This window comes from Monodelphis domestica, chromosome 7 (assembly GCF_027887165.1).
Source record: "Monodelphis domestica isolate mMonDom1 chromosome 7, mMonDom1.pri, whole genome shotgun sequence".
Lineage (NCBI taxonomy): Eukaryota > Metazoa > Chordata > Mammalia > Didelphimorphia > Didelphidae > Monodelphis > Monodelphis domestica.
Genome location: NC_077233.1, coordinates 291,601,149 through 291,617,205, shown reverse-complemented (window position 1 = coordinate 291,617,205; position 16,057 = coordinate 291,601,149). Strand labels below are relative to the sequence as shown.

General features: G+C 42.9%; 1 protein-coding gene across 5 annotated transcripts in view; it reads right to left on the bottom strand.

Annotated features, from left to right (window-relative positions):
• Positions 1 to 16,057, bottom strand: part of CCDC192 (coiled-coil domain containing 192) — a 285,306-nt gene that overhangs the window by 65,777 nt on the left and 203,472 nt on the right. For all 5 annotated transcript variants that reach the window (XM_007497810.3, XM_056804533.1, XM_056804532.1 and 2 more), the window contains one exon: positions 9,583 to 9,715. In XM_007497810.3, the coding sequence (XP_007497872.1) occupies positions 9,583 to 9,715 (133 nt within the window). The remainder of the gene's footprint in view (positions 1 to 9,582; positions 9,716 to 16,057) is intronic.

The window sequence follows — 16,057 nt, the reverse complement described above, 5'->3', positions numbered from 1 at the left end:
TGGAACGCCAGTCCTCTAACTCCAAATCCAAGGCCCTTTTCACTAGGCAATGAAAACTCCCTACCTTCAAGAAGTACATCCAGTTGGCTTGGGGGAGTAATGGCGGCATTGAAGAAAGTCCATTTCAGGATCTATGCATCATTTCAAGAAGGATTGCTAATAACTAGGGGGAGCAGGACACGTCTCCGGCAGGAGCCGATATTCTAGCCAGCCTTGGAAGGGGGCTTCTTTGCAACTCAAATAAGAAAACTTCAGACAGGAGAATCTCAAGGTTCAAGATTACAACGCCGCGTGGAATAACTAACTAGTGGAGAAGTTTGACTGAAGTTTTACGATGCGAAGTGAAGTCATATGAAATAAAGCCGGAAAAGTCGAGGGGGCAGATTACGGAAGCTTTAAATGCCAGTGAAGGGTTTTCTGTTTAATCCTTGAAGCAACAGGGAGCCGTGAAGTCATCAATCGCCAAAGTTCTACAGTACATTTCATTAGTCTCCTAATCGTTTATCTCATTTTGAAACAACAAAGCCATCTTTTGGAACTGCACATGCAATCCTATTTGGAATGCAAATATGGGATTTGATCTAAATTACGTTTTATCTCATTAGTCTTGGCTGATAAATCTGGGAAGGAGTCAGTATTCTGATCTTTTCCTGCTGTTCTTAAAAAAGACTTAATGATGCAAGACTGATCTGAATCTATGAATAAAGAAAACTTCTGCCTTAGTTTACTTTTTTCCCCAGGAAGAGGCTTATAAAATCTGTCCTGAAGATAAGCTCTTCCCTTGGATTCCAGAGCCAAATAGGCTGTTTGAAAAGACATTCGAACTGTTCACTTTTTCATATTAAGTTTTTGTTTGTTGAAAACACTAGATTTGTAAGCCAAGGAAATAGTTGTTTGTGCCTTCTCTCTCTTTCTAAGACAGTCACGGAGCGGATAACTAATGTACCTGGGTAGTAACATACTTGGGCTTTTCTAAATTTCACAGTTCAACACTGCGGTTGCATCTGGGTGCGTGATTTTACTTCTAGATAAGAAAGTGACCTTTTTTTCCTGATAAACAATGCAAGGGTGAGTAGTGTCCTTCCTTCCTTTTACCCATTGAGGGAGGAAAGAATGAAAAAAGCCCCTAACATTCCCTGTGCCTGTTTAATTTCTCTCTGTGAATACATTTCTCTTTTTTCTATAAAATGGGTCTGAATACAAAGCAGGAATAACCCAAACTAAGAGCCCCTCTTACGGAGAGACCTGTTCAACTAGCAGCGACTGAACACAGTTAACATTTCCTGCCAAGTATTGCACCAATGGGTTTCTTGGCCACGTAGATATTTACTGATTGAATGGTTTTAGCCCCAACATTTTTTATGGCAATGTGGGAGAGATACGTGTGCCTTCTTGCTATCATGAGTTTGGTCCAGTTTTTACCTTCCCTAAAACAAAAGCTTTGGATTCCCTTCATTATTAACATTAATCTGAAGTCTTTAACTCCTCCTAGCCTGGTTTAGCGCTACCCCATCAAACTGCCCAACTCGCTCTAGAATCCAGTACTTCTCTCTCCTAGTTTTGTGCAATCTACAAAGCTGAGCACCGTACCATTCCGGTCTTCATCCCGTCTTCACAAATGCTGAACAATGTAGGAAAGAGTTGTCTTTCACACACGCAAAGATATTTAGGCTTCATATACCAGTCACTCTTAGCCATTACTTGAAGAACTTCAGATATTTTGCCATTTCCCTAACCAGTCACAAAGCAGGATCTTGACAGAATAGGGGAGTGGGTGGTTGACTTCTGAAGAATCAAGAGTCAAGAAAATTGTAGAGATATAATTTTTACTAAAAAGCCCATAGGGAGGGCATTGGCAAAGAGACCTTTTTAAAAATACTATTAAAGTATCTATCTAAAATTAAAATCTAGCATTACATGTAATAGAGAAATACTAGAAACCTTCCTAGTTAATAGAAGAATAAAATGGGACAACTACATAGCTCAGTGTATAGAGTCAGGAAGACCTAAGCTCAAATCTGCCTCCAGACACTTACTAGCTGTGTGACCTTGAGCAAGTCACTTAACCTCTTTTACCTTCATCTACTGAAGAACATGGCAAACCACTCCAATATTTTTGCCAAGAAAACTACATGCAAAATATGGTTCATGGTGTAATGAAGAGTCATATGTGATTAAATGACTGAAATGTTACAACAAAATAAGGATATCTCCTTTCCCTGACATTATTTGACCCAGTTCTAGACATAATAGCCACAGAACTAAGACAAAAGGAAATTAAAATCATAAGGATAGGCAAAGAGGAACCAAAACTATCCCTACTTTAAAAATCCTAGAAAATTAGCGAAGAAATCAGCTGAGGAAACAAATAGCTTAAATAAAGTAGGAGATTAAGAATGAGCACACAAAAGTATATTTATGCAAATACACATACATCCACATATCAGAATCTGGAAAGGAATAATAAAAATGTATGTCTCACTCAAAAAAATACAAAGTGTATAAAATATCGGGGAGACAACCTATGAAAGCCCATAGCTACAATTTAAAATTACACCTCCTCAACAAATAAAGAATATCAAGTAATTGGAGGGACAATGAGTGCTCGTAACTGGACAACATGAATATAATGAAAATGCAACACTACTAAAATGAATTCACAGAATTTGGGTTAACGTCAATCAAACTATCCAGGAGAAACTTTATAAAGCTAGATAAAATTCATTTGGAGGAACAAAAATATAATGTCAAAGAAAATGTAAAAAAAATGTAGGAAGCAAAGAATAGCACTTCTAGATGCCAAACTGTATCATGAAGCAATAATTCTTAAAATTCTTTGGTGCTGGTTAAAAAAATAGAAGAGTATAATAATGGAGCGGACTAGAAAAGAATTAGAAGTGATTTAGTTCAGTTAACCCAGTGTTCAAACAACCTGAAAATACAAATCACCTAGAAAAGGGCTCCCAATTTGATATAAATGGCCAAGAGGATTGTCTGACAGTAATTAGGTTTAGAAATGGATATGACCTGAGTATATAGGTTTATGCCACAAACAATGAAGGTTATTATTTACTTTTTCACAACTATGGCAGAACAAAGGGGAAAGATGATTACAAAATGCCAAACAGATCATTTTGATTACATGGCTGAAAAGCTTTTGCATAAACAAAATGAATGCATCTAGAATAAAAATGGATGCAGGCAACTGAGAAAAATATTTGTAGGAAATATCTCTGATAGGAATCTGATACAAGATATAGGGGGGATTAATACGACTATTGAATTCCCCAATAGATTAGAAGCCAAAGGATTTGAACAAAAGTTCTCAGCAAAATTGTAGCCTGTTAATCTTTTTTTCTTTTTAGCCTGCTCATCTTAAGAATGAACACTCCAAATCACCAATAAGAGCAATACAAATGAAAACAACTTTCTGGTTTCATCTTACAGTGTATTGATAAAGATGTCAGAAGAAAGGTTTAAACGATGTCTGAAAAGTCGTGGAAAGACAAGTACGCGAATGAATTACTGATGGTACAGCTCTAACCATTCTTACAAGTAATTTGGAATTATGTGGAGAAAGTTACTAAATGTTCTTATTCCCTGGAGCAAAGATTTTCCTGCTAGATTTACATTGCCAAGGAGGTCTGAGTGGGAATAAAGACAATATTTGTGCAAGTATTTTTGTAGTAGTAAAGAATTAAGAGAGAGAGTGAATGTGCATGAAATATGATGAATACAGAGAAGCATAGGAAGACGTGGGCCGCTTATTTCTCTTTGCATCATATCATAGATCTTCCCATATGTACAAAATGTATGTGTGTATATGATTAAAACATTCTCAATATACAGTAATAATAAAACAATACAATGAAATTAAGATAACCAAAACTGGCCTCAAAGGAGAGATACAGCAAACTTCCTTTCACCCTTTCTCTACTTCTTTGAAGAGCTGAGTGACAAGGCGGGGGGGGGGGGTGTCTATAATACTAAATATAAAATATAAATCAGAATTTGTATATGGTAGTTTTGTTGAACTGTTTTTTCCTCTTTTTTATTCTTTATTCCATGGAATTATTCGCTGAGAGCATCAAATTGTCTTTTTAAAAGAAAAATATCAATAAAATGCATTAAATAAATATATAAATATTCTAGGTGCTCCGTACAGTGTCTGGCATTTAGTAGGCACTATATAAATGCTTATCGCCTTCCCCTTCTCTACTTTCTTCCTTCCCCCCTTCTCCTACAAGTGAATTTGAGCTCTTGGTAATATGAAAATAAAAAATGAAGCAAAGCAACAAGATCTTCAGGCATCATTCACTTAAAGGAAGAACATCTTCCACTGCCTGGGAACAGAGCAGAGTTAGCTTTCAGTACCACAGACGGATCAGTCTTCCATTACAGCCCCGCGTAGTTGCTGAAATGGACCACGTATCTTCTTGGACACCCTGCGTAGACGCACCACGGAAACCAGAATCTCCACTAAACGGCCTTGAAGTTGATCCAGGCTCTCAGCTGCTCTGCAGCCTGGATCAAAGATGGGAGCAGCAACCAAGAGCTGACGGGGTCTACTTGGACGGTTTCACTGGAAAATGATTCCAGTAAGCGCTAGGAACCGCTAGTCCACCGAGGAAAGACGGAACTCTGGTGAACTGAAGCTCAAGTTCCACCCCGGTTAGCTCTTCTAAACCCAAGGATTAAGCTAAGTCTGTGGATTCTGGTGGGCAGTGTGCACATTTCTGCAATAGCAGCCAGCTGGAAAGACTAATAAGTCTGCATCACGCGCCGTGATTATTTGCACAAAGTAAAATCAACAAATAAAACTGATTTTGGACGTAAAATCTGCTCGTCGGCTACTTTCATAATAGACATTTTTTCAAGTAAGATTTTTCTCTGACTGAAATCATTTGTTTATTTAGTGCCAACTTAGATGCATAGCAAAGAAAGTTGCTTATTGTATTGAAAAAACATATTTGGTCACATTAATTTCCATAAAATGTTCCTTACAATTCTCCAGGCGAGGCGAGTTAAATGTAAACCTAATAAACTGACTCTTAGTAGAGTGTGTTCCTAAGTGCAAAAGCAATCAAGGAAACTCCCCCCAGAGTAATTTCGAGTTTTGTACAAGCGCCTTACTTCATTGCTAAGGCTTGTCTCTGCCTGGCTAGCAGAAGTGGAGAATCCACGTCAACAGAAACGAGCTATCCTTGTCCTCTCTGGACATTCCGTTTGTCACAGCATTTGGGGCAACACTAAGAGTGCCTCATTCTCCAAGTCCTCCTTCCACCTCAGAGGGTGCCAACCTGGTGTCCACAGAGATTCGTGTGGCCCCCGGCTTAAACTGAAGACCCTCCTGAGAAAATGCACCTCTCCAGGGGAAGGATAACCGTAAGCACTGTTTTATGACTGAAAATGCTCTTAGAAAGGCATATGGAAAGCCTAACTGCAGCCCGTGGATTGGAGAGGAGAAACAGGATCCCAGGCATTTCTCGCACAGGTCGGTCGGTCGGTTCCTGGCTCGCCATTTTCTCTCTTCTTCAGCTCCTGCTCTAATACCGGAGTATTTCAGTGTCTATGTGGATGTCCTCCTAAAGTCTCTCTTGCCAGTTTCTCAGGCTCTTTAGATCCCATCTCTCAGTCCGGGGCTCCTAATTTGGGGCACGTGAACTTTTAGAAACTTAGTTGGTTTCCACTATAATCCTATAGATTTTATTTTGTGTGCCCGTCAGTCTAAGAGGAAACCTGTCTATAAACCACTAGGATGTCCGACGAGTCCACGAGGAATAAAAAAAGGTAAGAAAGGGCGAGTTTCCCACCCTTCTCCCCCTCTCAGGCATACAGGATGGATGGTCACAGGCTGGATTTCACCAACACCCACAAATGGTTCATTTTTCCAGTTAAAAACTCTGACATTTTCCATTTCACCACAATCGCCTAGCATTGGATTGGCCCCTAAGCCTGGACACCTCCTCAATCTATAGTCCTGGCCAAATTTTAGCCCCAAATAATTCCCACCACCAATCTCTACTCTATCTCAAGTTCAGTATCTTTAAGCCTCCCCCCACAGTAGGGATTACAGGCTTGCCTCACCACTTCTGGATGCTTCCCCCCCCCCCCCTTTTAGACTTCTTTTTCTTTTCAAACCCTTATCTTCCATCTTGGAGCCAATTGGTTCCAAGGCAGAAGAGTGGTCAGGGCTGGGCAATGGGGGTCAAGTGACTTGCCCAGGAGGACCTCCCATCTCTTGGCCTGGCTCTCTGCCCCTCCTTTTAAACTTCTTGATGCAATTCAAGTACCACTTTGCCCATGAAGCCTTTCCTGATCGTCCCTATGGCAAGTCCACTCCCTTGCCGATGCCCCTGTTGTAGTGAGGGCTATGCCCAACATGTAGTGTGGCAGGAATCATTGCATGGCCCAAAGAGAGGCAAAATCCAGCTCTCTGGTCTCCTCTTCCCTTGTCCTTCTCAAAGGGGAGATTCCATTGCTGTCATGAGGAGGAATAGGAAGTTGGAAGCTGAAGTCCGACCCCCGACTCCTCTAGGAGGGAAGAAGCGCCAGGCTCGACGGACATGCATCTGGTGCCTTCCATAGAAAGTGCTCTCTGAGTTTAGGGATGTGATGGTTCAGGTTCAGGCTAAGCTTCTGGTGACTATTCATTCCATCAATGGGGCAAGCAAGCAGGGCTGCAGGCTCTCTACAAGGGACGGCTCCCCTCCTTCTCAATACTAGTTTCCCAATACACATAGAATTTTCATACCCCATTTAAATATAAGGGGAACCTCTGCAAAACCCCACAAGAGGAAGACGTTTTCCCAACGGAGCAAGGTAGCTTAGCTCAACAGAAGGAATTCCAGATTTGACCCAAGTTAAAACTCTTCCAGGCACTAGGAGGGTGCTAGGGACAGGGATGGGGGGGAGGCTGCTAGTTTTTCTCAAGTAGCCTTTTCTCCAGTCATATTTTCCCAGGAGCAGCCTGAAGTGGGATTGGCGTTGCCCATCTTCTATGTGAAAGCTAGAAACCAGAATCCTCCCAAGCCAGCTCCCTCCATTTGAACTCCCTCTAATTTCCTAGACCTTTGATTTCATGAAGCTAATAGGTCATCTGGATCCTCTATTCCCACGATGGCAAACATATGGCATGCATGCCCTCTCTGTGGGCACACCTGCCGTTGCCCGCCAGAGTTCATTACTAGGAAGCCAGAGGGACTCGGAGCAGAGCTGTTCCTCTCCCTGTCCTCATGCACCCGAGGACTTCCTCACTCCCCCTGTCCCTCTGCCCAGTAGCCAATGGGAGTGCTTCCTCCCTTGCCCTGTCTGGGGTAAGGTGCTGGGGAGGTGTTTGGGGGGAGGTTCACATGCTGTGTGAAGGGGTGGCACAGAAGACAGCCTGTTAAATAAAGGAGATTGCTGTGATGGGGTTGGAAAGGAGCTAGGTTTTGAGGGGATCCTAGCTCAGTGGCACAGAGCTCAAGGGGAAAGGAATACCCAGGCTATGCTCCTCCCCCTCTCCACATGCACCTCTCATCACCCACCCCTCTGACCACCACCTCAATGGGAGCACTTCCTCCCTCCTCTGTCTGGGGGAAGAGGGGGTTACGGGGGACTGAGATAGAGGGCAGGGTGTAGTACTCAGTCTCTGATGGGGGTGGGGACAGCGCTCCATTCAGTGGGTGGGGCCTGGCACTCCACTGCTGAAAGGTTCGCCATCACTTTTCTAAACCAACACACCTATTGAAGGTGAGAAAAGTGAGCAGCATAGAGGTGAGTTAAATGTGTTCCTTATAGGTGAGTGACATGCCCAAAGTTACACAGGCAAATGAGTGGCAAAGACCTGAAATCCAATTCTTTGCACGAAACCACACTGCATTTATTTCCCTTTTTCGGAGTCAGAATTTCCTCCCAATAATTGGCCTGTACTTGCTCTGCCATCCAGGGAAAAGGACACATGCAATCCCTCTTCCATATGAAAGATCAGAAAAGATGCTGTTTTTCTGAGTAGAGGCGAGAGCTTTTCATAGCTTGTGTTTGCCTTCTAAGTAAGACATTGGCGCTGGACCCTGCTCGGCCAGTTTGGCTGTGCGTTTTCTCCTGAAGTGGCTTTGGAGGGTGGGAAAGCCTGTCACCCACTCTCAGTGCCAGGATCCCGCCTGGGGAACTAGTGGCCTGCACCCATGTCCCAGAGCCCTCGCTCAGCTGGCCCCACATCGTCCTTTGGAGCCTGGTTCACCGACAGGGCAGCAAAAGAGTTTTCCAAGCAGTTCTGTGACCAGCAGGTCAGTCCTCAGGCCTCCTTGCTCCCTCCTCCTCTCCATAACAACGGGCTGAAACAGGTTTTACCAGTGCAGCACCCACCAGAGGCAGGAGAGCAGCCCTGAGCAGGTATTTCAAGAGCTCTGCCGAGGACCAAATGATCTCGTGTGGAGTCTCGCGTTCAGATGAAAGGAAGGCGCTTGAGGGGCCTGCGCGGGGTCCCTCTGAGACAGAGATGAGGGCCTCTTTGTGAAATGCAAAGATACGGCATTGCCCCAATTACACCTAAGAGCCATTCCCGCACATGTTTTCCAAGGCTCTGCTATCGAAACCCTCCCCCTCCCCCTCCTCAGCCGTGGGAAGCAAGTGGATCTGGGCCCTGCATGTGTGATCATGCAGACACACTTCCACGTGAGCTGCAAAAGCACCCTCGAACCAAGGAAAAGGCACAATCATCGCTAGAACAGACGGCATGCTTGGAGCCAGCTCGAGTTCCTGCCCCAGAAGTGGGTGGCATTCCGCAGCCAAGTCCTTCAGGACTGCCCCAGAGGGCCAAGTTTCCGCTGTGTCTCTCCATGCCGTGGGCTCTGCACCACTTCATTGTGGATCCTGCCCTCTGCTCCTGACGCCATCTTGCTGGCCTTTCTCTAGAGCACCATAGCGTCCCATCCAGCGCAATGGCATCCCCGCACTTCCCAGGTCTTCGCCATCCCAGAATGAGCTCGTACCAGCGGATCTTTCCCCCTTCATCACCTGTTGGGATCCAAGCCCAGGACTGGTCTTACAAAGGAAGTTTTCTAGTAGGCGCCGATGGCCGCCAGAACGCCTCTGAACACTCGGTTAACTTTCCCATGATCCTCCTGTTTGCGTGGACCTGCTCACTTAGTTCCAAAGCACCTTCCCGTACCGGTGTGCCTCTCGTCTTCCTGCCCTGCCCTCCACTCATGACTCGGCCAGCCTCTGACCCAGCTTTCTGGGCAGTGAATCCTCTCTCGCGCTCCTTTTCTCCTCCTTCATCACTGCTGCTGGTGGTAGCCAACCTCCATTGTCAGTGCCATAATTCCTGTCTCGGGGGAATGAGGGCTCTCTGCCACATGCTGGAGGGCGTGGAGGAGATGGTTTAAGTAATAAGCAGTTAGTGGGACCGTTCCTAAGTCCGTTTCCTATCTCTGGTTAAGAAAACGTTGGTCCAAAAAGCCGGCAGGGCCCGACGTGGGTGGCCTGTGCCGCAGACGGATCACGCCACGACAAGATGCCAGCACTCAGCCTCTTATTCCTTGGCACACTGCCCAGTCCCCACATGCCCCCGACCCCGAGTCCCATGGATATACTGACCTCTAGGGCTTGGCTTTCCTTCATAAAGAGTCTTTATCTTTTCATTGAGTTCCAGCACCGTGATGGCAGCCTCCTGCTTAGCTGTTGCCAAATCAGTCTGCAGCTTTTTCATTTTCCTTTTGTGCTTAAGTTTCTTTTGAAAAACAGAAAGAGAAGAAGGATAAACGTTTCTGTTAGGAAAAACAGGTGAGAGTGGGGTTGGGGGCGGGGCGGGGCGGAGAGCAAGGAGGAAAAGAACAAACAGTGTCTCCATGTGACCTTGGAAGCACGCCGTGGCCAGAATGGGTTTGGGGCTTGTACACAGCAGATCCTGTTTGACTTTTCTAGAATGGGATGTGCGTGTGTGCTCGTGTGTGCAAGGGAGCTCCCAGACTGAGAGCCGAGTCACGGGCCACCTCAGGCCTCTCACTCGGGGGCTGCTCAGAGTGGGAAAAGCCACGTTTCGAGGCCATGCGGAGCAGCGGCTGGCCAAGACCCGACTCTGTCTACCTGGGCTTTTCCGCCACGGAGAAGCCTCAAAGTGGTGGGGTTTGTCTCTGATCTGGAAACGCATCCATTTGAAATGATCCCCCGCGTCTACTTTCTCTGCTTGTTTTCTTCAAAACAACAACAAGAAGAGCGAAAGAGAACAAGGAAACCCCCCCAAATGTCCCCTGAAGACCCACGTTGTGTCGATCTCCCATGCAAATATCTCCGAATGACGCCGGCGTCAAAGACGACCCTGAGACAGTTTGGAAGCACTTGAGAGCGTATCTCTGTGGGAAAAGAGCAGCTGTGCGGCCGGGGTGTGTTTGTGCATAAACCGTGGGCTGAAGAAGGGCCGGCTCTGGAGGAGCCGCTCAGGTTCTTGGACTGTCTGTTACCAGAGAAGCTCCTCCCGTGCACTGATGGCACGATGCAACCAGCCCAAAACTCTTCAGGAACGCGGCTTCTACCCAGCGCGATCCCCCCCGCACTTTTCGTTTCACAAGTACGTGGAGACACACATTTGCCTTCAAGTCTCGAGGCCGCTGCATTGTTGAAACCCTCAGATTCTGGCCCCAAATATCTGCCCTCCACATGAAGTCAACTCGCATGCTCGGACTGCAGAGGTTTGAGCAGGGTGATGGGCATTGAGGTGAACGAGAGGACAGAATCCCTTAAAGTAGAAGCCCAAACTGGAATCCAGGGCGGCCACATCACTCGCTTTTCCTGTGTTGGTTGCTCAAAGCCTCCCTTTTTTCCTTGCCCCCCACCGACCTGCTACTCTACGGGGCATTCCTCCACAGCATCTCTGGGGCATGAGAAGTTCAGCTGAATCTGCTGCCATGCTTTCTATTAGTCAGTGACACCAAACGATTTCAGCGATGGCAACACTGGCCTTCCCTTTGACATTTGCGTGCCCAGCAACCATACTGTTATGTGGAGACTGATTAGGCCTGTTACGCTGTGCCGTCCTCTGTGATCATGGAGGCCTTCTGAGCCGAAGAGAACTCTGACAGCCTTTGCCACTGGCAGGAACGAAAGAGGAAACCACACATTTCTGTATTGTTTTTCAAAGGAAACATTTATCTGTATTATACTGCTGGAGAGCATGAGCGGTGCCAGAATTCTAGGAAATGGGCTTAATAAAGGAAAATGTGTACATTCAGAAGCATTTCACCTGAGTTTATGATCTTGGGGAAATTTCAGGGGATTGCCACAATTTTTCAGAGTAAACTTAAAACACTTCATAAGAAAGTAAATTCAGCAATCAAACCCAGCTCTGCAGCAGGTTTTTAGGCTCCGAATGCCACATTCAAAAACACAATTAACTCATGAAATCAGGGCTGTATTTTAGATCAGCTTTCTGCACATTTGTCTCCGTTGCCCTCCTTTGCGTAGGTAGACAGAAATGTGAATGGCTTTTCTCTCATCTACAGCTGACCAGTCTTTTACTCCAGTGTATTTAGCTTGGTGGCTTCCTAATGATAAAAGATAACATATCTGGGTAGTAATTTAAGGCTTAGGAAATGCTTTCTTCCCAAGTTAAGAAGCAGAAGTAGTATTATCCTTATTTTACAAGTGAAGCGAATGCGGTCTAGAAACGTATCCAGAATGAAGCAGAAACTCTCTTGTTTGGCTTCGAGGGTTCTCATCTGTGGGGAAGGAAATAAAGAGCCTGGACCTGTGACTGATGCTCATTCATGCTGGGGGAAGGAGGGGAAGAAGAGAGGAGAGGAAGGAGTACCTGTGGACTTGGCAGGGAGGAGATATTCAAACTCTCTGCCCGTGTGCAAAAGCGGCTTAGAGCCATTGCTCTGGGCCTCACTTGACAGGGATGCAGAGGATGGGAGCTTCCCTAGAGCTTCTCCATGGATCGGGCTACGTAAGTCCTTATAATCATTTCTTGTTTCTGCGATACTAAACGAAACTTTTCTGACCTGCAGCTTCCAGGAAGCTCACAAAATCCTCGTGGCACAAAACCCTCTTTCCCAGGAGCCAGAGAATTGGGAAGATTATCATCTTATCCTGGAAAAACTATCTTAGCTAATCCCTCCACTTGTTACCCTTAGCATCGATTCAGGTCTGCCGCCATTTTACCTGGGAAACATCCTGCAACTCTCATCCTCCTTCTCCCATTGGTGATTTAGAGGACTCTTGCTGTTCAGCCATTTGCAGTCATGTTTGACTCTTCATGAATCTATTTGGGATCTTCTTGGCAGAGATACTGGAGTGTTTGCCATTTCTTTCTCCAGCTCATTTTATACATGAGGAAACTGAGGCAAAATGGGTTAAGTGAAAGCTAATACATGTCAGAGTCCAGACTGGAAGTCACTAAGATGAGTCTTCCTGACTTATAGTCTGGCATTCTTTCCATTGTGCCACTGAGCTGCAGGTATCAGGTAGTGTCAAAGAAGCATCAGAGAGGCTCTATTTGGGGAAGAGGCTCAGGCTAGCCAGTCTTTCCCCCCCTTCCAAACTTTCTGGACCATGCATTAGCACATCTATTTTTCCACATTTCCTCAGGATTTGTCATTTTCTTTTTCTGTAATGTTAGCCAAGCTAATAGGTGTGACGTGGACCTCAGAGTTGTTTAAATTTATAATTCTCTAATTTTTAGTGATTTATAGCACTTTCTCAAAGGACTATTGATAACATTGATTTCTTCTTCTGAAAATTGCCTATTCATATTGTTTGGCTACATATTAATTGGGAAATGACTCTAATTTTTATACATTTGACTCAGCTTCTTATATATTCAAGAAATGAAAACTTTATCAGAAAACTTGCTCCCCAGCCCCAGAGTTACCTGGTTTCCTTCTCATTTTGGCTGCATTGTTTTTGTTTGTACAAAAAACTTTTAAATTTGTGTAATCGCAATTATCATTTTTCTTCTCGTAATCCTCTTTCTTTGTTCATAAGACCTTCCCTTATTTATTGGCCTGAGAGGTAATGTTTTCCATGCCCCACTAATTTGCTGTCTATATCATATACCCATTTTACCTTGTTTTGATATACAATATGAGATATTGATCTATGCTTAGTTTCTGTCGAACTGCTTTCCAATTTTCCCAGCAATTTTTGTCAAATCATGAATTTTTGCATCATTTTGCAGTATAGTTTGCAACCTGTTACAACTAGGCCACTTTTCCCCCATTGATTCCCTTGATATTCTTGACCAAGTATTCTTCTAGATGAATTTTGTTGTGAATTTTTCTAACTCTATAAAATAATTTTTGGTAGTTTGATGAGTATGTCACTGAATAAATTAATTAATTTAAGTAGAATGCCATTTTTACTGTAATGACTTGGCCTACCCATACCCATATTTCTCCAATTATTTGGATTTGTATTTGTTTCTGTGAAATTTGTTTCCTGAATTTGAAATTTGAAATTTCCATGAAAAGTGTTTTGTAATTGTGTTCATAGAGTTCCTGAGTTTGTATTAGCAGGTGGACTCCCAAAGATTTTATATTGCCTGAATTTATTATTATCTTTTTTATCTCTTCCTGCTGGATTTTTAAAGTAATATATAGAAATGCTAATGATTTATGTAGATTTATTTCATATCCTGCCACTTTTCTAAAATTGTTCATTGTTGATCCTCTAGAATTCTCTGAGTATACCATTGAACTGTCTGCAGTGATCGTTTTATTCACTCATTGCCTGACCTTAATCTTTCGATCTCTTTTTTTTTCCTTTTAAACATTATTTTATTTGGTCATTTTCAAACAATATTCCTTGGAAACAAAGACCCTTTTCTTTTCCTCCCCCACCCACCCCCCCTCCCCTAGCCAATGCACAATTCCACTGGGTATCACATGTGTCCTTGCTCTGAACCCTGTTGTTGGTATTTGCATTAGAGTGTTCATTTAGAGTCTCTCCTCAGTCATGTCCCCTCAACCACTGTAGTCAGGCAGTTGCTTTCCTCAGTGTTTTTACTCCCACAGTTTGTCCTCTGCTTGTGGATAGTGTTTTTTCTCCATGATCCCTGCAGATTGTTGAGGATCACTGCATTGCCACTAATGGAGAATTCCATTACGTTCTCTTGTACCACAGTGTATCGGTCTCTGTGTACAATGTTCTCCTGGTTCTGCTCCTTTCGCTCTGCATCACTTCCTGGAGGTTGTTCCAGTCTCCATGGAATTCCTCGATCTCTTTTTCTCCTTTTATTGCTATAGTTAACATTTCTAGAATAATACTAAATAATAGTGGTGATAATGGACATCCTTGCTTCACCTCTGATCTAACTGGAAAGGTTGCTAATTTATTCCCATTACAAATAATGCTTGCTTTTTGGTTTTATATAGAAACTCATTATTGTATGAAAAACTCCACATCTTACTTTGTATTTTGTCAAAAGTTTTTTCTCCATCTATGAACATCTGTGAACAGAATGATTTTTGTTCTTTTCATCATTAGAAGTGGACAATTATCCTTATAGTTTTCCTAAGGTTGAACCATTCCGGATTTATCCAAAATGCATTCCGGATATCTAGTTTTGCTCTATTTTTGCTCCTCTTGGTTTAAGTGTCAAAATCATATTTGTGTCATAGAAGGAATTTGGTAGAACTTTTGCCTATTTTTTAAACACTTTTGCATAGTATTGGAATGACCTGTTTTTTATAATGTACTAGTAATGCTCCTAGGAATGCTTTTCTTAAGGAACTCATTTATGGCTTGTTCATTTCCTTTTTCTAAGACAGGATTATTGAAGTAATCTATTTCCTCTTCTGTTCATCTGAGTAATTTATGTTTTTGTAAACATCCATTCCTTTTACTTAGATTGTCAGGTTTATTGGCATATGATTGGACAAAGTAGCTCCTACTGATTGTTTTAATCTCACCTTCATTGCTGGTCCATTCACCCTCATTTTTGACTAGTAATTTGGTTTTCTTTCTTTTTAAAAAAATCATATTAACTAATGATTTATATATTGTTTTCCCTCCATAAGGCCAGCTTCAATTTTATTAATTTAATCTGGTTGGGTTTTTTACATTCAATTTTATTATTATCTCCTTTCATTTCCAAGGATTCCTATTTTGCTTTCGTTGAGGATTGTAAATATTAAGTGTGTGTTTTGGATGCATGCCCATTTCATTGATCTGCTCTTTCTCTCTCTTATTGATTTAAGCATTTAGGGAGATGCTTTTTCCCTCTAAGTACTGCTGTGGTTGCACCCTACAAATTTTGGGTTATCTCATTATTGTCATTCTCTAAGCAATATTATTGATTGTTTCTCTGATTTGTTCCTTGGCCATTCTTTCTTTAGGATTTGATTATTTAGATTCAAATTAAATTTTAATCTATGCTTTCAAGGCCTTTTGGATGTCATTTTTTATTGCACTGTGGTGTGAAAGGGTGAATTTAATATTTCTGATTTTTGGAATTTGTGAGGTTTTTTTATGCCTTAATACCTGGTTAGTTTTTGTGAGGGTGACATATATAGCTGTATAGAAATGCTTCTGGCCCCTGCCTCCTTTAGCCATCCCTTCCTCTTCTCACTCCCCTTTTATCTTAGCCCCTCCCCCTCCCACTACTCCCCTATTGGGTAAGATAGATTTCTGTACCCAACTAAGCTTGGCATAAATATTCTTCTCTTCTTGAGCCAGTTCAAATGAGTAAAGTGTCCCCTCCCATTTCCCCCTCTACTATAAATGCTCGTATACATATACAAGTATATCTATACATATAAATATATATAAAATGCCTCTTTATGTGAAATAATTTCCCCCATTCTTTCTCTTCTTTCCCAATCTACTTCTCTTACTCTTTCATTCTTTTTTTTAAAGATAATCCCAACATAATAGACTCACACTTTGTCTTCGGCCTGTGTACTGCCCCAATATTGTTAAAGTTCTTAGGAGTTACATATGTCATCTTCCCATATACAAATATAAACAGTTTAAACTTATTGAACCCCTTATTATTTCTCTTTCATGTTTACCATTTTTGTTTGTTTCTCTTAATTCTTGCATTTGAATATTAAATTTTCTATTTGGCTATTTTTTA